Raw genomic sequence first — 25,632 nt, 5'->3', positions numbered from 1 at the left:
GATGACTGGACATCCATGCCGTTGAGACCGTATTTTACAGTGGATGTGTTTAAGTGTTGGGTCGAAGACGGGGCCTGCTGGAATCGTTTTTATTTCATGCTTACGACAGAGTTTGAAATAAACAAATAACTCGTACACAAAAGACTTACAATCTTGGGCGTCAATATTTCAGGTTGTCTCAGCTCTGTAATGGGTATATCTCTGAATCACATGCCCGGCCAAATGACCCCACTCCCCCGGCCAAATGACCCCGGTACCGGGGTCATTTGGCCGCCGTGCAGTCTTTGAAAGAACGGTTAAATACTACCGAAACGAGATGTCCCGGCATGATGCAAGTAATATGCCGGAACAACAATTGAACGCCCCACACCCCTCCATGGAGAAATCGACCAAACGCGCACTGGTTTTCTCAAAATATCGTTTTTACAAAAGGGCGGCCAAATCACCCCGTTCTCCCCTACCGAGTTATTAAAATGGGAACAAATTTGACATCTCTTATTGTTGTATTTTGCACGTGCACTGGGGTGACCCACATGCATCGAGAGTATCCTATTTTTGGTAGAAGGGATGCTACTACCCTACAAAAATTACCGCAAGTCAATCGCCCAAGCGGCTGCTGAGATATGAGCCTCTCAAAATCACTATTTTTGCAAAACAGCTTGAACACGCTTGACTTTTCACGTGGCACGTGCCACGACGGTCACTGAGTTGTATCAAAAGTAATCAATTACGGGGTAGAAGGGATGGGGCTACCCAGCAAAAAAGACCGCAGGCCAATCGGTCCAGCGGTTGCTGAGATATAAGCCTCTCAAAAGCGTTACAGGCCGGGCCGGGCCGGGCCGCTCATACTGAGATTTTTCCGTTATATTGAAAAGACTCGCTTCGCTCGCTGCGCTCGCTCGCTCGTAATGACCAATGACCACTCTAATATCCGTAAAGGGGAATTCCAAACTTTTGCGTTACCGGTAGTGCACTTAACCATTATGGTACTAAATGTGCGCCTGTGGTAATATCATCCAGGTTCTCCACTTTGGGAAATGGTGCGTAATGGGCACGCAGCTCCAGTAAAGATAAAACATGCGTAGAACAAGTGTGAAATCACAACAGATGAGGGAGATAGAGAACAGCAGACCTGGCTGGTGGATTCTGGGAACCGAGAAGCCAACGAAATACCACAAGCTGGTAGCGAAACAAAACTGTACCAACGTATCTCACAAAAATAAGAAGCGGGACGGCGGATTGATCCCTACCGCAGTCTGATGCGGCAGAATCAGACTACGGTACTTATTAGCGTATGTTGGACTGACCAGTATCGTGGCCTGATGAGGCAACAACTGTATTCTGTGTGTTCCCCGTTGAACTGACGTGCATGACGGTAGTCTGATACGGCAGTAGCTATGTTCTGTGTATCTCGTAGTATATCCCCACTGAACCCACTTGCACGGTGGTCTGATGCGGCAGTAGCTATGTTCTGTGTATGGTATATCCCCGTTGAACCTACCTGCACGGTGGTCTGATGAGGCAGCAGCTCGGTGCTGGTCAGCAGCAGTCGCAGCCGGTCCTCCAGCCGGCGCGCCGACTGGTTCAAACGGTCCGGCTTGGTCTCCCATTGGTCCTCGGTCCAATCGTACTGGACCCGTTTGCTGTCCTGACGCCATAGGATCAGCACGTGGCCCACCGGGTCCTCCGGAGACGACTCTGGGGTCACAGGCCACCCGGTACAGGTCAACTGAGGTCACAGATCATTAGGGGTTACAGGTCAGAAGAGGTCACAGCACAGGTTAACAGAGGCTACAGGTCAGCAGAGATTACAAAACTGGGCGTGACGGTGATTCCAGCAAACAAATTATCTAACAATTGCCGGACGGGTACGGTTCTCCAGTAAAAGTCTTGTTGGTTTTGCTTTTTCGGACATATCTGGTCCTATATAATGTTCAAATGCATAAGTATCAACCCGAATTATGTGTATGCACATTTACCACGAGACTGTGAAATTGCATCGTTGTATGCCAAATACTTTCCGAGATATTCAACAAAAACCTCATTTTCTGCCGTTTGGGGTATTCTGGCCGCAATCTTCCTGGGGTCGCCTATGACATCAGTAGAGCCATCTAACGAGACGAACGCGGAAACACAGAATCATGAATGAATCGAGTGCGTAGTAAACGGTGTATGAAAGGGAGACTCGGCAGCGGCTATCCGGGTGGCCGGCGCGCGGCGCGCCCCCAGGCATCGGCCGACCCTTCGGACCGCGTGGGGTCAGAGGTCGCGCTCGGGAAGTCTCTGCTCTGGGTTTTAGCGCTGTGCAGTCAGGAAGGGAGCATAGGATAGCGCTAGCCCGACTGACTAGTATCTCGGCTGATTCGTATGGGGTGAAGGGAGCACAGAACGGGATGGTGGCAAGTGGTGGATGATGGGATGGTGGTTATGTTAGTGCGTACTGCGTAGAACGTAGCTGAATATGCATTTTTTTCATCGCAAACAATATGCAGCATAATGTGCGGGATTATGCCACAACTCATACAAAAAGGAAGTAACATTTCGACCGAGGGAGTGGATGAGTGCCGTGAAAAAGCATGACGATGCTGCCAAAATCGGGATGCTTTTTTGTCCCCATTTCTTTACCCCTAACATGCAGCGCTTGATCCGAGCTTAGAGGTCCCCGACTGACCTTAGACCTTAAAATCGCACCTGGCTGGTGCGCCACCTTTTCTTCAGGGTCGCTCTTCTTGGTTGTATCTGTTCTTACCAATAACTAAAGCAAATCGAATGTATAATAAAAAAGGCATACCTCAAACACAGTTTTATTCACATCCCCTCGTGTGCTTACTTGTTTTGAACTATACTTTCTCGCATCATAATATATCACTTCAGTGCTTAATCCTCAACGGAATTTTGGGTTTTCTGCATATACCCCGGCCGAGGGGGGGGGGCGATTACGACCCCTCTCCGTCTTTTTGCCCCTAATTGAGCTAGCGCCTTGCGGATGAAATTGAGCGGGTGCGTCGTATGAGATGCAGCAACTGGTACCCGAGTTGAATGTCTCAGGTCAACCGATTATCTCTGAGGTCAGTATAAGTGCTGGCCAAGTCGCGGGATCGGTTTTTGGTAAACAACTTTACCATAAGTGGTTACAGAGCCAAGACAATGCCACCATCGAGTTTGCATGCTCAAGCGCGTCGAATAGTATACGCTTTGCTTTTGTTGAGGTCAATTTAAGGTGTTCACCTCAGGTCATGTAAAGGCAGAGCCACTCAGGCCACGAAGCTGGTTCAAGGAGGTCATATCGGTTCTTCGATTCGGTAGGTCCTCACAAGTCCACTGGTGGCTTCACGGCTCGCTGGCTCAATTTGATCGAGACTTTTTGGTGAAAACTCCTGCGACCTTAGTGACGTCATAAATGAAGTCGCCTAACTTTAAGAATGGAAAAGTGAATGCTGGGGCTTGCTAAGATTGTATAAAATCGCGAATTAATGCGCTTGCGACATCTTTAGATAGCTCCCGGCGCCAAAATAACATCTTTCATATTTCCCATTTGACTAATAATCGTGAGGTTGCGTGACCGACCTGACTTCAGGTGACTCTTAAGAAAAATACGAGATAGCTACATACAAGTTGTGAGGCCTCTGGGAGATAGTACTAGATCATATAAGCTTCATTCCCCGTTGAAAAGTCCCCTGGCATGAAGGATGCTGCGACGTCGCGACATTTTGGGACCTTACAGAGGTTCACTTTTGACGTCATTGGTCAACGGCCTGACCTTAACCCTATTAGTGGCAGACTCCTGGCTACCCCCTATTAGTGGCAGGGGGGGGGCTGTTTACGACCCCCCCTTGATATCTCGAGATCTAACGGGCCGATTTTCAAAATTCAAACGGCATTCGATTTCGCTCAACGTGATCTACATTTCTAAAAAAAATAAAAATTAAAAAATGTCAATAGGGGGGGGGGGGGTAGAGGGGGGTAAAAACAGGCAAATTGCAGATACATTTTAGACTGTTTATCACGGCCAGGTTTCTGAACCAATCTTAACGCAACTTTTGCCGATCGATAGAGAATGAACCAGGAATTCACATGGATCCTAAAAATATGCATTTTCAAAAATCATAGGCGGATACAGATCATTGAGATTGGGGGTACACAAAAAGTATAGTAAATAAGGTTTATGTTGGTACTGTTTCTAAAAAGGGTGGTAATGGTCTTGTTATGTTATAATTTTCTTATAAGAGAACGACTAAAATTGTATTGGTAATGCATAGGCGGTGTCAGGGCACCTATGTTGGGAGGTAAAACATAACCCCCCTTTTTGGACGCCTGGATCCGCCTATTATAGCAAAAACGTGTCAAAAGAGGATGCACAATAACTGTATATGTTATCACATGATACCTTTTATTCACTGTTCGTAAAACTGGTGCAGCATCGTGATCTTCGCCCAAATGACTCGCTTCACGAATAGGACCCCCCAATTCCCAGTGCTCTGGAGCCGCCCCTGGTAAAGTTATGAACTTGAAATTTTCAGGGAATGTGCCCAATTTAGTTTTAGGAAAAGTCAGAAAGTTTCAGCATCGTAGCTTCAGCGGTTTCGGAGATATTCCCGAAAAACCTGAGGGGTGGATAAAAACAACCCCCCCCTGCCACTAATAGGGTTAACCTTCGCACTTGTAGGAGGGTGTCGAACAGACCATGGGCGCCATATAGCCTCGTTGCTGGTGCGCCCTAAAACACCAAATCATCATCATCGAACAGACCTCCTACCCTCAGTTTTTCGCAAATAACTCGCGCAAAAAGCGGCTGATTGCGACGAAACTTTCAGTACCCTCGAGTTAATCAATATTACGCCTACCCTATAATTTGCATGACCCTGGCTCAAAAGACCGTTGACTTGTGACCTGTTTTCCGAGACCATGTTTGGCCGGAATCGCGTTTTGGCGTATTTCGAGTAGAGCGCGTTTTATTGTCTTTTTGTGGCTTTAAGCGATCAAACATGTGAAAGGATGTTGATCCATGGATTCTAGTGGGTATCAAGGTCACGTGAAGGTCAGTCAGGTCACTGACCTTTGATGACCTTTTTTCACTCTTTCGAGTTCTACATGTTTCTGGGGTAGATTTTGGAGTTGATTCCGCATTTAGAAACCGTTTGAACATTTAAGAAGTAGTTTTGGTTCCCTCGTAACATGTGACCTGACCTGACCTGACCTGGCCTAAATGCACGAAAACATCATCTGTGATCAAAACTAACTTGAAATTCCTGATCAGCACCCCGCAAAACCCTATAACAGCTTCACTTTACGAAGCTCTAACAGGTCCCGATTCCCCGACTTTTGAGTTGTTGAACTGTCAACTTTGACAACTTTGTCAACTTAGACTTCTGACCTGTCAAACAATGACCTAGGATATTAAAATTGGGTATCATCGGCCTCCTCTCGTCACGGGCAACACGCTCTTTTTCCGCGAAGCTCTAGCTCGATCAGGGGTTGAACGGCAAAGGGGTCCAACGGACCCTTCTCCCCCTTTACGATAGACGCTGGCAAAACACCAATATGGGCGAGGGTGAAAATACAGCTGCTGTCATAAAAATTCAGCTTGAATCAAAGGTTTCAGCTTGAATCAAAGGCTTGCCAAATTTCAGCTCTCGCAGCTATCAACAAAAATAAATATGTGGAGGTGGCACCCGCCTCCCCCCACCCTCTCGGCCACTGCCAGCGAGGTTTAAGCGTATCATAGACGTTACAAAGCATCATATCAAGATGACACACCCCAGCAGCCATATGCACTGAACAAAAACTTATTACGCACGCTAGTCTATCGGCACCATAGCACATGGTCGAGACTGTCGTCAGCCACGGACGCGCACTCGACCAACCCTCTGAGCCCGTTGACTGCGGGTGACCTTGACATGTCAAGCCTGATCGGCGGCCGGCCGCTGTCGTGCGGTCGTTACACGCGGAGGGGAGGGAGACACAAAGCTCTACGTTATAGCCGACCTCTGACCTTTCCCTGCGCCCTGGTCACTGACCCCGCTCCATGTCGCTGGGCGGTGGCATGGCGGTGGAAACCGGTTCTAGCCTCTACACATGTCACCACTCTAACCCTCCCCTCCCCACGCTACTACGCGGCGTGGAGTACGCTCGTGCGTAACTGGGCGGAGCAAGGGGTCACGCGATACAGGGGCGGAACTGGTTGCCCTCCCGCCCGCCGAGCGACCAACGACTAATACCCTGGAGAACCGTACCTCCGAGCACAGACTGCAAAAGCACTTAATCTAAGCACATTGCATTCATTCATACGAGGAACGACAATCACAATACTGACCTAAAGGCAGTGAGCGATTACCAACTATCTCATTCTAAAAAAAAGAACATGCGCGCAACATCGCTCAACACTATCCTTTCCGGGCCTCTGGCCACCCAGTAGAACATCTCAAAACCACAACCTTCCCGACCCGACCATCGCAGCACCACTCACCTTTGAGCAGATTATCCAGAAACTTGGCCTGTTTGTCCATATAGATATAGGCGTACCGGAGCCGCGGACTGGTCAGCCGGGCGGTCCGCACGTGTTCCCGCAGCGCCGCCTGGCGTGCCGTCTGAGGGTCCCCGGAGCGTGCCACCAGCACGGCGCATAGGTGGCGCCGTGCGCGGGAGGCCTCGGTCGGACACAGCGTGTCTAGCACAGACTGGGGATGATAGGGGGAGGTATATAGGTCAGTCATAGCGCGGGAGGCCTCCGTGGAGCGTGTCGAGTACAGACTGGGGATGATAGGGGGAGAGGTCAGTTACAACGCGAGAGGCCTCGGTGGGGCAGAGCGTGTCGAGCACCGACTGGGGACGATAGGGGGAGGCAGAGGTCAGCCATAATGCTCGAAGGTTTGTTTGGGACGCATGTGTACAGCACCGAAAGAAGCACAAGGGTAGAGCTGAGAAAGAGGGGCGGGGGCGATGATTGATCACACGGTGAAGTACGGTGGCTGTGTGAGGTAGTGAGCAGTTAACTGGTACTTCTTGAGGCAGTGCAACCACGTCATTTTCACATCGCATAATACGATAAAGGGCATTCCCTATAGGAAGGTCATCAGTCCTAATCGGACGCTCGTTGCCAAGCCCTTCATTCCCCAACTATTCCACCTTTCCCCCTATACCTTCTCAAGCGTCCCCCAGCACTCACCTGTGAAGACAGCCTCGGCAGCACCAGGAACCGGTTCTTCTCCACCACGTCCACCATGGTGTTGAAGGGCAGCTGGTCCATGCTGAGGGTGGCGGCCGGCGCGTTCGGCGCCTCCTTCAGCACCAGCAGCGTCTCGGCACGCGCCGGTACTCCGTAGGTGGCCAGCAGAGGTGCCGAGTCGGCTGACAGTATTGGCACGTATCTGAGCGAAAAAAGAGGGTCTGAGCTGGGGCAGGGAGGGAGGGCGAGAGTGTAATGAGAAAGAATGTGCTACCGATGCCTACGTGCTAATTGTTCATCATATGTTACGACGGATATTCAGGCATGGGTTTATTTACTAGGTACCTACATTCTATTCAGTGCCTGGCTGGAACTAGACATTTCACGAAAAAAAAAATGCATTTAATTGTAGCCTAGCTCCATCACACGCACGCACCATTTATTTATCCAATGCATTCATTCATACATTCATTCATTCATTCATTCATTCATTCATTCATTCATTCATTCATTCATTCATTCATTCACTCACTCACCCATTCATTTATTCATTCATTCATTCATTCATTCATGCATTCATTCATGCATGCATTCAATCATTCATTCATTCATTCATTCATTCATTCATTCATTCATCCACTGAGGACTCACGCCGCGGCGGCCGAGGCGCGGAACTTGTAGGCCAGTGTGATGTAGCGCAGCCGTGGCTCGGGTCTCTGACTGAACAGAACCAGCCGCACCCGGTTATCCGTCCAGCCGGCCAGGAAGGTATCGGCGTTACTGGGCGTCAGCATAGTGAACAGCCCCGGAGACATCTTTGAACGGATGAAGTCTGAGGGACAGAGGTCAGGTGGTGACGGTGAGAGGACAAAAAAAACATACCTTCATAAAATGGGGTAGCAGTGGAGAATTCCCACTGTGTAACTGGGCTCCACAAAGCACGGTTGAAAACAAATGAGAACCATGTTAGCTTATTATGTAGAATAAAAATGGACTTGTGTATGTACACAAAGAATTGAATCGATCGATAAATATCCGTAAAACACTATTAACTTTATCAAATAAAGTGCAATGAAGCCAAATGATGGAAACAATATGCGCTTCATCAACATCTTACCTTCAGTCCCATATGATTTTCTTTCTCCCACCCACCATACCGCCTTCCACCTCTCACCTATGACCAGGGCGAAGCTGAACTCGTCCCGCGGGTAGCGAACCACCCGTCCGTCCAGCACGAGGAACACTCGGGGCAGCGAGTCCACCGACAGCCGCCCTGCCAGCTCCCGCTCGTGCTCGGCGTGAACCTGCACGTCGGGTCAAAGGTCAACGATTCGAGGTTAAAGGTCAAAGGTCAGAGGAAAGCCGACAGCGACGGGTCTTTGAGCGTCGGGAATACGGCATGGGCCTTAGTTATTTGTCGGTTACACAGTCTCGTCTTAATAAAAAACTGTAATAAAAACTTTATAAGGTCCAGGTAACAATGATTACAGACTGACTGACCGAGTCAGTCACAACACTGACACATGGCACAGAAAGACTGAGACAAAAAAAAACATTCATGAACGGCTAATGCATAAATCACATTTATGCTAGTCATGGAACCATCCTCTCTCGGTGGGGAATGTCTCTAAGGTTGCACGCGATTCTGCGGAGGAACGTTCTCTCCGACCGGTCACTTACCGTGCTGACGCCGATGCCGACGTTGCCCAGTTCCTCGGAGAGCGTGGCCCAGACGGGCTCCATTTGGACGCAGCTGAAGCACCACTCTGAGAAGGCCAACAGCAGTGTGGGTGACGTCCGACTCGACGGCAGCACCTTGTTCTCGTATTGCCTGGGAGCGACATGTGGAAGTTATCATCAACATAAATAGGTACATTCATCCAAAGATAGTCTGCACTTTATAATTAAGTTGAGTTTGACTCTTCCAAAGAGCGTAAATTGTTATATACCAGATGAATTGACAATAACCCTAGCACTTACAAGGGGAACGGACCCCCTTCCGGTTTTTTGCGAATAGCTCGGGCAAAAAGTGGACAATCGCGACGAAACTTTCAGTACCCTCGAGTTGATCAATTTTACAACCACCCTGAAAATTTCATGACCCTAACTCAAATGACTTTTGACCTGTGACTTGTTTCACGAGACCATGTCACGCCGAACTCACGGTCCGGCGTATGTCAGGGCACATTATCCGCGTGTTCCCAGTCTTTTTGTGGTTGTAAATGATCCAACATGTGTAATGATGTTTGCCTCATGCACTATTGTGGATGTCGAGGTCATGTAGGGGCCAGGTCAAGGCCATTGACCTTCAATGACCTTCTTTCACTTTTTTTAGTTTCACATGTTTATGGGGTAGTTTTTGGAGCTGATTTCTAATTCAGCACCCATATGAACATTCTAGGGTAATTTTGGTGTTCACATAGCATGTTACGAAACTGTCAGTGGTGGTTAACACCTAATAGGTGTGGATTGTCAGCAGGATGCCTACTGGTTGATCTGACCTGACCTGACCTAACCCAAATGCTTGAAACACAACTGCAGATGCTTCACAATTGCTCACTATGATAAGCTGCATGACTTCCCCACTTCACACTTCTCATTCTCACTCACCTGAGTGTGATGGACTGCTTGTGGAAGAGCATGGTACCATGCCGGCGGAAGGCAAAGTGATGCAGCAGGTCATCTGGTGAGAACGGGTGGCCGCGGGGTGGCTGTCGGAAGTTAGGGGTCTCCTCTGTGCGGCCTGTGTTGTCATAGTTCCTGCGGCGCTCTGGATCCGACAGAACCTAAAGTTGAGACGCAGGAGAGAGATTAACCACTACAAATGCTCTAAGCAGCTTGAAGGTTTTAAAAAACACTTGCATCTGACTCATATGAAATTATCATAAGTACATGACAAAACAAAACAAAAAAACATTTAGGTAATACCTAAGTGAATGGAAGATGGATACCTACTCAGTACCTACTCACCTCATAGGCTGTCTTGATTTCAACAAATTTTTCCTCAGCATCTGGAGCGGAGTTCTTATCTGGATGCCTGTAAAAATTGAAGGTGCCAAAATGATAAAAGTGCTAACAACAGCAGGTCAAATGAGGAGTTTAGCAGTTGTGTAATGCATTTTCATCTCGCCAGTGTTAGGATGGTTCAGGTTAGTGCTCATATTTGACATTTGACAATTGACATTGCCAATAAGGTTATCCATTTCTACAACCATAGCCACAATCTTATGCTGCAAATTACTACCTAGTTATAATAGACGAAACCCACCAAGTCATATTAAAGCAAATCTGAAATTTCATTTGGCTCGTACTCATTGTAATTGTGAAAACATGAAATACATAGCACACCAACACGAGTGGGTTAGAGCAACAAAAGCAGATCTAACAGCCAACATCACATATCATAAGCCAGTAAATGACTTACCACTCTTTGGCTCTTTGCTTGTATGCCTTTTTAATAGTTGAAGAATCGGCATTTTGTTCCACCCCAAGAATCTCATAAGGGTTCCATGAGGAAGTTGGTAGGATTAACAAAGTGAGCAAAACAGTAATGCAGCTTGTTGGGAAATGCATTTAGACAGTTTCAGATTAGAAAAACAGCCCAACCACTTGAAAATAACACGGAAACACTGCCGATCACATCTAGCTCTTTGACGCCGATATCAATATAAGTTTACAACAGGAAATCGATAAATTCGCAAATGGCACATGTGCGCTAGAAATGAATAAGTTGGAATCAATCTGGAAGCATTAGTAGATAAAAAAACACTATCATGGTAAAGGATTGTGAGATTCAACACGAAAAGCATCGTGAGAGAGTTTAGTGGGATTCTAGTTCTGTAGTTCCTTCCGATCCCGCTGATCGGTTTACATAGCATCGCTTCTAACTTTGCCTCAAGAAGCGCATTTCCACTTCAAAGCCTCTGCCCCGCGCTGGTCAGTTATCGACAACCGCCGTTTCAGGACTCAGAAGCTCGCTCATCATGCAGTGGGATGGCCGTTAGCGGATCATTCATGGATGACCTGTCTGTAAAGAAGTCGTCTGCCCTAGCTTGTTTATTTACAGCCCGTTGCTGAGAGGCCAACACACCTGAGGGAGGCAACACACTGAGTCACCGTTGAGGTCCAACACTACACCCCTCCTCAGGTCAACACAGGGAGCTGCAGCACAGCCATTAAGTGATGTGGAGCTTGAGGCTCAACACTACACCCCTCCTCAGGTCCAACAACACAACACCAGCGGTGGCCGCGCACAGAGGTGAAACAAAGGCCGAATCTTCCACCGACAGCGTTTCTTCCACCACTAGATTTCCATCAAGTTTCCACCTTAATAGGTAAATAGTAAGTGAGCTGTTGCCTGTTTCTCACTACCGCAAATGTAAAAAAAAAAACTTCTTGTCCCTTTGATAATCTGGCTATACTTTAACGATATACCACTTATTTTGTTTTATCAACATTATCACCAATCTGACAACCATTTACAATGACAAGAACGCTTCACGGCGATATTGACTTATAGAGAAACTCATACGCTTGAGCGATTATCTAAAACGGCGATCCGTAAAAGAGCGACTTTAGAGGAACAGCTCGACTATTCTAAGCTAATGGGAATTGGAAAAGCAGAAATTGGCGATTCCTCGCGAAGTACCTATACTTTAGCTTGCTAGCTTGCTTCGTTCTCGAGATATCATAGGGGCCGGGGGGGGGGGAGCAGGTATTCGCCCCCGTCTACGAAGTTGACGCCGAACCCCGTCGGTGCGCGGGGCTCCGGAGAGTCCGGTTTTGTCGTGAAAAATCAACAGTGTCAACGACAAATCACTTATGCACATCGAAACGAAAAACAAAGACTTTAAAATTAACCTTTAAGTATGCTACGCAATGCCTTCTTCGATATGGACTCCTTACTGTTATTTTTTATTAAATAATAGGTATACTGCGAAACGAGTGCATTTTACATAAAAATGCAGACTGCCAGAAATCGTCAAATTTTGCTTTTCCAATCACCATTAGCCTACAATAATCTGTTTTGTTTTGTTTTGTTGGGTTAGGTCCTTTTGGTCTGACGAGATTATTTCAGGACAGGAAGGTTCTACACGATGAGACCCGTCCAGTGCCCAGTGCCGGAAGCAGTCAGCTGTTCGTTGCTTCCATGTCCCCTCGCACGCCGAGCGCGCCGAGCGGGCCGCCGGCGCGGGGGAGGGGTGAAGAGTCAGCAGGGTCGGCCGGCGTTGTTGGTTTAGCTGGCTACCGGCGTCTCAGGGCGCCGGCCGGTCCCGGTAGGGGTTGGTCGTCATGACAACCGACGGCGGTTGGTAGGGGGAGAAGTAACTTCTACGTTAAAAGCATCCGCGTCGGAAAGAAAATAGTCCTGCAGATATTGACGATTTTCTTGCAAGCGAGAGCAGATAGACACATGCAAATAACACCGTTAGATGCGTCTCTCAAATATGCATAAATCCTCACTTGAAAATAAATACTTCTCCACAATTAATACACCACAGCGGCTCCAGCGACGGGTACCTACCGAAATTTAAACGGAATAACATGCAGACAGTTCACTTAATGGTCTGGTGACTTCAATGCAGATGCGGGGCAGGTAGTAGAACACTGAGTAGTGAGTACACAAGGTTTCCAATCACCCGTAGTTTTTCCCACTCAAAATGATTCATATCATCAGGTACTTACCAGTGGAAGAGGAGCATAGCAGGCAAACTTTGCCCCAGGCTCAAAACCTGAGTTCTTCACTCTAGCATTTTTTATGCCCTCCGTGCTTCCTATTGTTATGGATCTTGAAGGTATCCGGCCTACCATAAAACTTGCATCCTGGATGACCGCACCGCACCTTTATTTCAGATGGAGCCAGTCTCTGTCCGTGCAGCTTCCTTTTTGGCATCACGAGGTGTACCTATTCCACGACGAGGGCTCTAACTTATCCACCTCTTCACTTCAACTTATCCGCCAGCCTTTTCCACCACCCCGCAACTCACTAAAACGCCGCGGACCTTCAACACTGCCTTCACTGCCTTGAACAACGCGGAAACTAGTGGAGCTCCTAGTGCTGTTAAACTGTTGAGTGCTAGTGTATGAAGTAAATATTTCTTTATGAAATTGCATACAAATGCATGCAACTTTAATACTTTAGAATGGTGTTGTAAAATCAAATATTTTGAGGAACTTATCGCATGTCAGAATTTTCTAGTCTTTACAATATTGCTCTTCCACCCTCGTCGCCGCGCCGTCGCCGGTCGTCGGCATTTTTTCATCACTAGCTTTTTTCAATAAGGCCTTAAACTAAAGAAATAATGAGTTGTGAGCGAAGAAAAAGAGATTATTGAAATCAGAAAAATCCTATTTATATTTGACGGGAGTATTGCCGCATTTAACGCAGCAGTTTACTTTATTTTCGCCTTCCACCATATTCCACCAACCAGAACTTCCGGTGAAAAGTCAGTGGATCTGGGGAATTTCTAAGAAATCTGCGAAACACCTGAATATTTCTCTAGGGTTTCGAGAACTTCTCATAATTATAGGGAAATTCAGGGAAAAAGATAAAAAGGCTTAGGTTTGATAAAAACATTCATTTTTTAAATTTAGATGCTTTCTTTAGACAAGGGAAAGCCGGATCGGGTTTAACAGACAGAGCATCGGCGGCGGCATTTTTTCCACCATCGAGGATCGCTGAGTTGCTCGATTTTCCACCGCCGTGCGTCGCCGTGACGGCACTTTATTTCACCTCCGCGCACCTATATGGAGGGGGTTGAAGCGTGGCGAACCAGTGATTACTCGCAGCGCGAAATGTGGGCCGAACGAACATGCATGAGGAAGGCATGAGTACCACGTCTTCGACAGCTATCCACAACAAAAGCAAAACAGAAAAGACGCTCCCTGAGATAACGCCGAACAGGATAACAACGCCCGACAGCTTGGCCGCGCCAGTACGGCCGTGGCCGCCAATGCCGCGGCGAACAAAATCTGCGCTTCTTAAGTTATATGTGTGGGAAGGGAGGGGGGGGGGGGCGGTGCCGCACGCTCAAGAGAGATCGTATTCCGCGAGGTGTGATGGCAGCCGGCGAGCTCGGGCCGAGCGCCGGCTGGGCGGGGCGGCGGCGGTCGGCGGCGGCGGGGGCAGTTCCGCAGGCCTGGGGGTCTCGGCCGTAGCGTGTGGAGGGCCTGCCGCGCCGTTGACCGTGGCTGGGGGGGTAGGCCAGTCTGATCCCAGACGCGGTTCGTCGCTGTTGCCATGCAGCGTCAGTGGAAAGCGCTGCCGTTTGTAGTTGGGGCGCTGGGGACGGACGATCCGTTTAAACTTCTGCGAGTCCCTGGTGAGGGTAGATCCACCGCGGGTGGCGGTGATCTGCGTTCCCTTCATCTGGACGACCTTGTAGGGCTCTGGGTCGTAGCGTGAGGCCGTCTTGGTAGACCGGCGCTGCAGAAGAACCGTATCGCCTGTTTGAATGTTGTGAGGTCGCACGTTCTTGGGGGTGTCCTTGTAGGCCTTCTGTACATCCTTCGCCCGTGCGTCGTGTTTCTGCACGTCATGAGACGGTGTTCCAGGTGTTGGCCTCTCAGCTGTCAGCAGCCGGGTGCGAAACGGCCGGTTGAAGAGCAGTTCCGCGGGGGGTTTCCCAGTGCTGGGGTGCGGTGTTGCGCGGTACTGTCGTAGGAGTTTGTACAACTCCTGTTTGGGATTTTTCCCTTCGATGCGGGACGTATGCCATGTTTTCTTTATGGTTTTCATAAAGGCCTCTGCAAGGCCATTTGCCTCTGGGTCTTCGGGGCTGACCCTGCGGTGCGTGAAGCCAGCCCAGCGCGCGTACATGGCGAAGTCGTGTCCGTTGAATGGGGGGCCCCCGTCCGTTTTCACTGATTCCGGGATGCCGTGGGTTGCGAATATCTTGTCGAGGACGGGGATGGTCGCCAGCCCGCTAGTACTAGAAGTGATCTCTACTTCAGGATAGCGGCTGTACTCGTCGATGACGACCAGGAGGTGCTCTCCACTCGACAGAGGACCCCAGAAGTCTGCTGCCACCCTTTGCCATGGGCGTTCAGGCAAGGGGGTCGGTTTTAGCGGGTCTCTGGTTGGAGTGAACGTCGAGGCTTGACAAGCCAGACACTTGGAGATCTTCTCGTCGACGAGCGCGTCCAGATGAGGGAACCAGACTTGCGCTCGCAGCAGCCTTTTGCACCGGCCAACCCCCTGGTGGCCCTCGTGCGCGAGCTCAACCACCCGCTGTCGGAGGCTCCCAGCCCCAGGTTCAGGCTCAGAGGCGGGGATGTAGAGCCTGTCTTCGCGTAGGAGAACTCCTCGATTGAAGCTAAACTCTCGGAAGATTTGGCGGAACGGGTCGAGGTCTGGGTCCCTAGTGATGTAGCCCTGCTGGATGCACTTGATCAGCTTTTGGCTCTGCGGGTCTCGCGCAGTCGCTTCCTGGACTTCCTTGATGTTGATGGCGTCCGGCGTGTCATCCGAGATGACCGCGTTGATGCAAATTTCATCATGACGGTACAGGATCATGTCGTCCAGCTGCGCTGCGTGGTACGAGGAGAGCGGCATCGGATGTCTCGAAGCGTAGTCGCATGGGTTCGCCTTCCCTGGAAGGTGTACCATCTGGTACTGGAACTCTTGGGTCTGCAGTTTGTGCCGCTCGACGCGAGCATTTCCTCGCCTTTTCCCATTGTAGACGGCGAGCAGGGGCTTGTGGTCCGTGACGGAGTCGAACCGTATTCCCAGCAGGTAGTGGCGATGGACGTTCATACCCCACGCCTGAGCCAGAGACTTTTTCGAATTGGCAGTATCTCTGTTCGCACGGCGTGAGTGAGCGACTTGCGTGGTCGATCGGTATCCAGGTCCCATCGCTTGTATTTGAATTTGTATTTGACAATAGCAGACACTCTACAGCAACGCGTAGCTTTTACGTGTCCTTAGTCAGAGATGAATAAAAGAGCAAGGCAATGATGTCGCATAAACACACACACAATGACACACACGCACACACAGTACACACAGTCACGCATACAAGTCATCGCCGAGTAAAAATACGTTTCACAGCTCGTTTAAATGCCGCGGGGTCTAGATTTCTCGCGTCTCCCGGCATGGAGTTGAGGAGACTAGCAGCGCGGTACTGAAAACAGCGCTGCCCCGTCGCTGTGCGCACGGCTGAGAGGCGCAAACAGTTGTCCTGTCTAGTCGAACGCTCATCATTCCTAGTGTCAGCATGGGTATGTAAAAGCATGGCAAGCTCGGCGGGTTCTTGATATAAAATGGCTTTGTGAGCAGCAATCGCTGTCTGCATATCACACATTTGCCGAGGCGTGTGCAGGTGCAGGTCATCCCGCGCGCGAGACACATGGTCGAACTTCTTTAGCCCCGTTACCACTCTCGCGGCAAAATTGACTACTTTAAGCAGTCTAGTATCGTTTTTAGACGAGCCGTTGCCATACACCGAGATACAATATCTCACGCGCGAGATGACCAGCCCCTGCACAATGGTTAAGATCACATGCCGCGGGAGGAAGTGTCTCAGGTGGCGGAGACCTATCAGGAGGCCGACGCACTTTTGAACCACGTCACTGACGTGAACGTCCCAGCTGAGGTGACGGTCAAACGTCACACCGAGGTTTTTAACGCTAGGGCTCTCCTGAATGGTCTCGCCACCGACCCGTACGCTGACAGGTGGTAGGTTACGGGTGTTCTGGCGGGTGCCAAGGAGAAGGATTTCCGTTTTGGATTCGTTGAGCTTAAGGCCGTGGGCATGGAACCACGATGCTATAGAAGACAGGGTGGACTCCATGCGCAGGATGAGATCAGGAAGGTTGCGTTTGACATCGGATAGGAGGATTTGGGTGTCGTCAGCGTACTGGGTCACATGAGCGTCCGGCGCGTGCAAGCTGAGATCATTGGAGAAGATTGTGAACAACAAAGGACCAAGGGCGGATCCCTGGAAGACTCCCATGGTGTTGGGAAGAGGCTTGGAAACCACTCTGTCACCGGTAGAGGAAGAGATGCAGACAGACTGAGTATGACCACTGAGATAAGATGAAAACCATGAAGGATCGATACCATAAAGCTGAAGTTTGGTTAGGAGTTGGTCGTGAGGGATAACATCGAAACATTTACTGAGGTCGAGGAGGCACAACAGTGAGACATGACCGTGATCCATGTTCGAAAAGATACGGTTCGTGACGGAAAGGAGTGCGGTTTCAGTGGAATGGTGGCGGCGGAAACCATGCTGGGACGGGGAGAGGAGATGGTTATCGGACATGAAGGCAAACAGCTGCCGCTGTACCAGCCGTTCAACTGTTTTTGCCATGATGGGAACAATGGATATAGGACGGTAGTTTGAGACAAGGGTAGGATCACCGGATTTGTAGATAGGATGAACCAGGGAGTGCTTCCAGGAATCGGGAAAGTCACAGGAGGTAAGGCAGGTATTGACAATATGGAGTAGGATGGGACCTATGGCATCAAAACAAAGGAGAAGGATGCGAATACATATACCATCAGGCCCGCACGCACCAGAACGCTTATTGAGACGCACAGAACGCTTGTGACCTGGAAGAGGCTGGCGGCGATGCCATCTGGTCCCGCGTCTGTGACGAGCTTGGTGGGCAGCTGGGGGTCGAACGGCCGCAAGGCCGTCTCACTTGTCATTGCTTTCAAGATGGCTTGGTACGCCTGTTCGCACTCCTTGCTCCAGATGAACCTGGCGTGCTTTCTTGTGAGTTCTCGCAAGGGTTTGGTCAGCTGAGCGTATGCTTGTTCAGAGTTGAACATGAAGCGCGCATTGTACTGGCAAGCTTGAAGGAAGCTGCGTACGTCGTCGGTGGTCTGGGGAGGTCCCGCTTCCCTGATCGCTTTGACCTTGCGGGGGTCGGCCGACATGCCGGACTTGGAGAAGACCCAGCCGAACCAGTTCACTTCTTCGGATCCGAAGGTGCACTTTTCCTTTCGCAGAGTTAGTCCTCTTTCTTGCAGTCTCTGGAGGCATGCGTCGAGGTTCGTGGCATGCTCCTCTGCGGTCTTGCCCCACACGAGGATGTTGTCGTGTATAGATGTACATCCCGTCAATCCGCGCAGGGTGGCACTGATGCGGTCGTGAAAGATGTCAGATGCTGGCGACGCTCCAAAGAACAGTACCTTGAAGCGGTGCAGGCCTTCGTGAGTGCGGAAGGCACCCATCTTTCTCGACTCCTCTGCCAGAGCCAGCTGGTGAAAACCGTGGCTCATGTCCAGTTCCGAGAAGACTCTCGCTCCTTCCAACATATGGCGCATCTCGGCGACGGTTGTCACATGTCGCGGCGTTCTCCGGATGGCTTTGTTGGGCTCCCTCATGTCGATGTTCATCCTGATTTTCCCAGCTTCTTTCTTCTCGGTGATAACGACATTGGAGATCCATGGACACTCTTCTTGTGGTCCGACGTCTTCGATTTTTCCTTCCGCTCGCAGCTCGGCTAGGTGAGCACTGAGACGCTCTTGGTAGGCCAGGGGAACAGGACGGTAGGGTGCGACGACTGGGGTCGCCTCCGGATCAATGTGGAAGGAGACTTCATCGTCCTTCAGGAGGCCTACTCCTTCGAATACCTTCTTGTGCTTATTGACGATTGCTGCGATCTTACGTCTGTCGTCGCCGGAAATATCCTGACTCGTGCATTTCTTGGCTTGCACTGTCACGCCAGCAGCTGCGAGGGTGTCGACGATTCCTGCCACGCCGACAACATGGCCGGGTGGCTCCCCCTCGCGAGCCGATCCGCCGGCGTCGATGTGGAGGATGCCAAGCGCCTTGGCGTCCGCGTCACCCAGAAGCGGCTCCGCTAAGTGTCCATCGATGATGTACACAGTCGTGTGACACTGTGCCCCGTTTCGACTCTGAAGGGTGGCTCGCATCTCTCCCTTCACTCTCAGAAGGGTTGCTGTCCCGTACGGCCTCAGCTTGACGGATGATGCCTCCAGTTTGCCAAGGGACGCGTGGTAGGCGCTGACAGGGATGAGCGTCTTGTTGCAGCCGGAATCCACGAAGAAGGAGGTGGCGGTGCCGTTGACAGACACCTGAACAACGTTTGCATGTCCAGGCTGGATCATGCCGACCTCCACGACACGACCCACGCTGTTCTTGTCGTCCACCTCGAACTGGTACGCTTCCTCATCGTCTTCAGCAGTGAAGCGGACTTGAGCCTTGGTGCAGCTAGCAGCTCCTACGAAGTGGTTCTTCTCACCACAGAGAGCGCACGTCTTACCCCTAGCCGGACAGCGGCCCGGCGGGTGCGGTCGGTAGTGCGGCGGGCAGTTCTTGCACCTGACACGTGGGCCCGCACCTCGGCCTCCCTGGCCACTGGGTGTCCTCGTTGGCTGGTTGATGCTGTAGCGCCCTCTGGTGGCTACCCGTGCCACAGACTCTCCCACTTCTGACTGAATTGCGCCGCTGGATTTCCTGGCCTGCTCATATCCCAGGGCCGACTTGACGAGCGTCTGCAAGTCGGGGTCTCTGGCCAGGGCTTCTTGTCTCAGGCGCTCGTCTGACGTACCGAAGATGAAGGCGTCTTTCTTGGCCCGCTCTGGAGTGTAGGGGTTGGTGTCAAACTGGCACTGGGTGGCAAGCGAGTCCAACTCATCGAGGAATTCAGTCACGGTCTTCTCTCCTTGCCGTGCATGCATGAGCCGGAAGACGGCCATGGACAGGTTGACATGCTGTCTGCAGTGCGCCCGGATCTGGACGATGGCGGCCTTGAAGGTGGTGGGAGGGTCTGACTCTGTGTCGACTCCTGCTACCTTAGCGAGCTTCCGTAGGTCGCGGCCTCCCCACAGGAGGAGCAGGTTGAGCTTTTGTGTGTCATCGGTCACACCAAGGGAGTTGACGAGGAGGCTGGCATGTTCAAGCCACTCTTCGAAGATGTCGTGGTATCTGGCGGGGTCGGTTCCCAGGACACAGGGTTTGCCGGCTGTCGCGAGGCCGGCATCAGGGATGAGTGACATCCTCGTCGCCAGTGTAAAGAAGTCGTCTGCCCTAGCTTGTTTATTTACAGCCCGTTGCTGAGAGGCCAACACACCTGAGGGAGGCAACACACTGAGTCACCGTTGAGGTCCAACACTACACCCCTCCTCAGGTCAACACAGGGAGCTGCAGCACAGCCATTAAGTGATGTGGAGCTTGAGGCTCAACACTACACTACATCGGGACGCCGATGGACTCAGTTGCGGTGGTGCACCAGGGTGACCGCTTATTACTATCCCCTAATTTTCAAGCACTCTTTTCCTTCTAGCTTTTGTTCTAACTTTTTGTTCTAGCGAGACATTGGCCGAGCCGGAAAGATTCTAGGAATCAGGGGAAGGGGAAGGGGAATCAGGGGATTTATCGAGGACACCCCGTTGCACCGCCGGGGCTGTGCCCGTCCGGCGTCCTGTGGACAGGACACCGAGCCCCGCAGCGGGGCTCGGTGCCCCCGCTAATGGTCACCTCACCGGACTATGGGCCTGCTCCAGAGGAGCTACCCACGTCGGATGAGGGTGACTGTCGTCTATCCAGTCCTGAACATATTTTAGGGGGCTTGAGCCGAGAGCGAGAAGGATTTGACTCCCGAGGATGGGAAAGAGGAACGGTGTCTTGATCTTGGCCGTAATATTGTGTCCGTTATACTACTCTGTGTAATTTATCGACTTTCTCGTTAACATGAATGGCTTACTTGAGAAAAGTAACGAGCCGAGAAACTGCAGAAACGTTTTATAACTGATTAGGCAATAAGATTAAGCATACCTACCTACGAACTACGCAGTACGCATGGTTCGGTTTTCCTTTTATTTATTTTGATTCATTCCTCGAGGCTCGACAAAAAAAAAATAACAAAGCCACTCCGAAATACTCGCAAAAACGTTTAGCTTTACACCGTTTACTTTCGTTGCTTATCACCGTTTTATTACAACAATTAAGTGGCATTTAAGTACGAACAGCGTCTGTTGTGTAGGTACCTAGGCACATACAATGTAGGTATATTGTAGGTATGTATGCATACAATTCTCGCTACACACAGACGGCCGATTACCCACACACATCAAGTTCACATGCAGGCTGCAGCCATTTTCAGCTTTGTTCGGCTAATAAACGTATTCGTGGCGAAGCCGCAAAGGATGTGATTGTGGAGAACGGATGTATGTATACCTAGCATAATAGAACCAAGACACATATACGCACATTATGAATATTCATACCCTTTACGGCCTTGTACAAAGACACCACTAGTGCTTGACAGCAATGAAATAAATCATCGCACTTGTGGGCCATGGTTTTCTACGGCTTTCTGATGCGTTTTTAAGCACACCACGCGAAAAAAAGATGATGATACGAGTACACCGTACGGGGGCATTAACTATTCAAACGCAAGAAGTTGATCATATGGCGTCTCCCGAATGTGCGAAAACACTTCCTGCATCGAATGGTTTGCTTCGGCCATTGGCAAAACTCTTCATCTAGAAAAACATAAATATATACATAACACAAGATATGGTAACTTATGCTAGCGTAGCACGTGTTGGTTTTACTCGCCACAAATGTCTAATTAATTCACATTAGCTCCTGAAGCCACGAAGATACGCTCGCAGCCCGCATGAGCATGGGGCAAGTCATGCACTCTTTATTACATACTGCAACTGCACATTGCGATCGACGATTCAATAAAAAGACAAAAATAGAACACTTCAAAATATCACCATCTTACACAGCGAAGCCCAGACGACTCTCGGGCAACACAATCACACCGTCTCCGGCTGATGCCACCGGTATTTAGTGGCCGTGACCCCGCCACCGTGCTGCAGTTTGTACATCTCCACATCACGAGCCGTCAGCTCCAGATCCTTCCCAGGCTTCTTCTCACCGAACGACAGCCAAGCGATCAGCCCCCCAATCATCAGAAGACCCCCTACCACCGCCATTACCGCCTCGCCAGTCAGACGGGCGTGGGGCGTCCAGCCGCCAGCACCATCTATCCGCGACACGGACCACCACAGCTCCGAGACGAGCACACCGAGGGTCACTAGTGAGGCCAGCTGGAAGGTGGGTCGGCCGGCGGAGAGCAGGCGGACGGCGGTCAGCGTCAGGGCGGGGCAGGCGATGCCGATCAGCAGACAGGCGCGCCGGTAGTACGGGAACTGGTCGCCCAGCGCGGCGAGAGCCCGCACCAGGCCGCTGCCGAGCTCAGAGACGCTCTCCGACTGGAAAAGAAAACAAATAAGAGACATGAGAACGAATGAGAGATGGGCAATTAGTCATAAAGCCATACAATTGATATTGACTATATAATTGACTATATAATATTGACTCATAGACTACTGATATAGAGTACCTAGTCCATGATTGACCAACTATTTAAGATGCACGAGGTGACGTAAGACGCACAAACAGACGGGCGTGAGGCTTGTCAGCGAGCGTAAGATGTGTGCGATTCGACACTCTGGAGGCCGAGCTAGTCATATTGATGCCCAATCCAGCCACATTGGCATTCCATTCAGCCCCATTGACGGCCAAGCCAGTTTAACCCGCGCGGGGCTGGGGTCTCCAGCCGAACGCGCGGGGCTGGGGGGGGGGGGGTAAATTTTACCCCCCCTGTTATCTCCCAAACTAATGGTCCGATTTGGAAAATTCAAACGCCAATCGAAAGCTCTCATCACGAACTACTATAAACATGTACTTAATTTTAAGTTTGAGGTCAAGGTCAAGGTCAGGTCAAGGGTACAAATTGCAAGTTCCTACAGTATCGGCCTTGCACCGTAGTTGCCGAAGAATGGAGTCATGGACTGACACTGATCGCCCAAAACGTGGTCTTAGGCTACCAAGACAATATTCGTTGCATACAATATCATTCAGAGGTCAAGGTCAAGGTCAGGTCAGGTCAGGTCAGGTCACCAAAAAACAAAATATAGAAAAGGACATGTGCGACACATGTTTTATGGGTCATTTTACTCATAGAATTCAATAGGCACACTCAATAAGTGATATGGACCACCTCTGGATGAATTTCAGGTCGAGGTCAGGTCAAGGTCAGGTCAAGTGAGGTCAAATTTTGAAGTTGGTTGTTAAGGCCTAAAAAGGTGTCTATCTGATGCAGTTTTTAACGGCGAATCGAATGGTGCTATTTTCGTTTCCGTACGAGGTCTAGAACTTCCAAAAAAGCCATTTTTCAAAAAATTTGTGTGTCGTGACGTCATAAAATTTTGAATAACTCCCACATTTTTGAACCGATTCTTCTAAAATTTGGTATGTAGGTGCACATAGACCACTTCTCTGACATATATTCCGGTTTTTCGATAGACTCAAAATATTGGATTTTATAATGATTTTCCCAAAAAAGTTAGTTTTTTGAAAAAAATTTAGGCCAAAATCCAAAATTTTCAAAAAAACCGAGATAGCCATTTGATAGACAAAGTAAAATTACGTATAACCTTTTTTGTTACGTCTTGATTCCTTTAAAAATGAAGATGTTAGCGGCGTTTGAACTTTTGCCGTTTTTGAGGCGAAAATGGCGAACATGACGTCACTAAAACGTCAATTTCTCAAAAATTTTCCGACGGATTTCGCTCAAATTTTCAGTGAACGTGTCAAATTGATGTAAGAAAAGGTACTGAAAGTTTGGCGGCGCTGCGCGCCGCCGTTTTTGAGATATCGCAAAAATTCGCGAGGGGGGGTAAAATTTACCCCCCCCCCAGCCCCGCGCGGGTTAATTGATAGCTAGCCTAGCGACAAGTACGTGCGACCCAGACACACGTACGGCCTAGCCAACAAACACATTGAAGCCCCAGTCAGTCCAACTGACAGACCAAACGGGAAGACAATGGTGACAGCCGGGGACGCTGGATCCGTCAAAGGTGGCCATCCATACGAGTATATTCATCTGTGCGCCCTTCTTTAGTGCTTCGCTAGCCTTCACACAGGCAAAACCGTCACCGCGGCCAGCGACAAGATGTTCCTGATAAGCATGATCCATAGACGAGTAGCACAGGGCATACATTTCCCATCGATCTACCGTTCATAGTTCACTGTACATAATTCACATATCACATAGAGGCACTTTTGTGCACATCATGGTAACTGCGGACCAAACGGGATACTGGATGGCTAATCGGACCAGCCAGTCATCCACCAAGCCGGAGCCGAATTGCGAAAACAACTTCCGGATCCTGACCAAATCGGGGTGGTTTAGGGCGAGATGACACAGCTCTCGATAGTGCACGGTCATTGTGAGCATGAATAGTCCCGGTGCAATAAACGGTACCTATGTGTGTTCAACAGGGAATCTAGCCCGTGCGCTTTGTGCACAACAGAACTAACAACACGATGGGCATTCGTGCAACACCGACGGTTTCACACATCACCTGCACTACAAAACACATTACACAATGTGTGTAGCGAATGTGCACTGTGCGGTTAGCTGCGGCACAAAATACACGCCGACGTATGCGGCTGAATCCAATAGAAATGATTCGATTCAGTGCATATGAAAGTTTCGCCTGATGTACAGAAGCAGTCAAAAGGAACGAGTAAACATTTGGAATGAATCGATGTCCGATTAAAACCACAGCTCGACACAGATCAACTGGGATAAGTAAGCACACATGGAAATTTGAATCAAATAAATTCCGATCTTATAGGTTTCAACAAATAGAGTAACGTAAATAAACGTGCATTGCACCTTTTGAATCGCTTTACCTACGATAGATAACTTTATGATCCCGTAAAGTACGCACCTCTCCGACGCCGGGGACGAGGTCGACCCAGAAGAGGAGGGAGACAGTGACGAACGAAGCGGCGGTCATCAGGCCAGTGCTGGCCACGTCGTCCCACCAGGAGCTCTGACCTCCCTGGGGGGCGGGGGGGGGGGTAGAGGACAGAGGTCAGTACTCGGGCAAGGCCATGTCGTCCCACCAGGAGCTCTGACCTCCCTGGGGGGGGGGGGGAGTAGAGGTCAGTACTCGCAGAAAGGAGAATGAGGAAATATAAGCCAACACTCAACAGCACAGTGTTCAGGAAATGATGGAATGAAATAAAATATGTAGAAAAACCGGCGGCTGTTTAGTACAAGCCGGCAAGCATTTGAAAGTGGGCAAATCTCATGAAGTAGGGTCACATACATAACATCTAGCGAGAGTTGAGAAGCTTTGGAAAATAAGCCTATTCTGAGGCGCCCAGCACCTGAACTAAAGTCTGATAATGCTTGACACTATTTGGTCTGCGGTCGCTGATTAAGCCTTTCACCACCACTGACGGCCTCAGTGACACACGGATCAGCAACTCTCTCTCCTCTCTCTCTCTCTCTCTCTCTCTCTCTCTCTCTCTCTCTCTCTCTCTCTCTCTCGCTCTCTCTCTCTCTCTCTCTCTCTCTCTCTCTCTCTCTCTCTCTCTCTCTCTCTCTCTCTCTCTCTCTCTCTCTCTCTCTCTCTCTCTCTCTCTCTCTCCTCTCTCTCTCTCTCTCTCCCTCTCTCTCTC

The 25,632-nt window shown here is 49.9% G+C and overlaps 2 protein-coding genes across 2 annotated transcripts in view; both read right to left on the bottom strand.

The window, feature by feature from the left end:
• LOC122365922 (dnaJ homolog subfamily C member 16-like) overlaps nucleotides 1-10,832 on the bottom strand; it is a 31,370-nt gene extending 20,538 nt beyond the window's left edge. The window contains exons 1-9 of the mRNA XM_043337556.1: nucleotides 10,590-10,832; nucleotides 10,136-10,202; nucleotides 9,776-9,951; nucleotides 8,846-8,996; nucleotides 8,340-8,469; nucleotides 7,817-7,997; nucleotides 7,166-7,367; nucleotides 6,467-6,677; nucleotides 1,502-1,698 (exon numbers count right to left, since the gene is read on the bottom strand). Of these exons, the coding sequence (XP_043193491.1) occupies nucleotides 1,502-1,698; nucleotides 6,467-6,677; nucleotides 7,166-7,367; nucleotides 7,817-7,997; nucleotides 8,340-8,469; nucleotides 8,846-8,996; nucleotides 9,776-9,951; nucleotides 10,136-10,202; nucleotides 10,590-10,738 (1,464 nt within the window). The 5' untranslated portion in view covers nucleotides 10,739-10,832. The remainder of the gene's footprint in view (nucleotides 1-1,501; nucleotides 1,699-6,466; nucleotides 6,678-7,165; nucleotides 7,368-7,816; nucleotides 7,998-8,339; nucleotides 8,470-8,845; nucleotides 8,997-9,775; nucleotides 9,952-10,135; nucleotides 10,203-10,589) is intronic.
• A 9,328-nt stretch (nucleotides 10,833-20,160) lies between these two features.
• On the bottom strand, nucleotides 20,161-25,007 carry LOC122365921 (the record flags this gene model as incomplete). The annotated part of the gene is made up of 2 exons (XM_043337554.1): nucleotides 20,161-22,364; nucleotides 24,894-25,007. Coding segments are annotated over 2 exons (573 nt in total), but the record flags the coding sequence as incomplete, so codon positions are not given.
• Nucleotides 25,008-25,632: the final 625 nt, after the last annotated feature.

Source organism: Amphibalanus amphitrite, unplaced genomic scaffold (genome assembly GCF_019059575.1).
Source record: "Amphibalanus amphitrite isolate SeventyFive unplaced genomic scaffold, NRLGWU_Aamphi_draft 000773F_arrow, whole genome shotgun sequence".
NCBI lineage: Eukaryota > Metazoa > Arthropoda > Thecostraca > Balanomorpha > Balanidae > Amphibalanus > Amphibalanus amphitrite.
The sequence above is the reverse complement of the archived record's forward strand: the minus strand, read 5'-3'. Positions and strand labels throughout refer to the sequence as shown.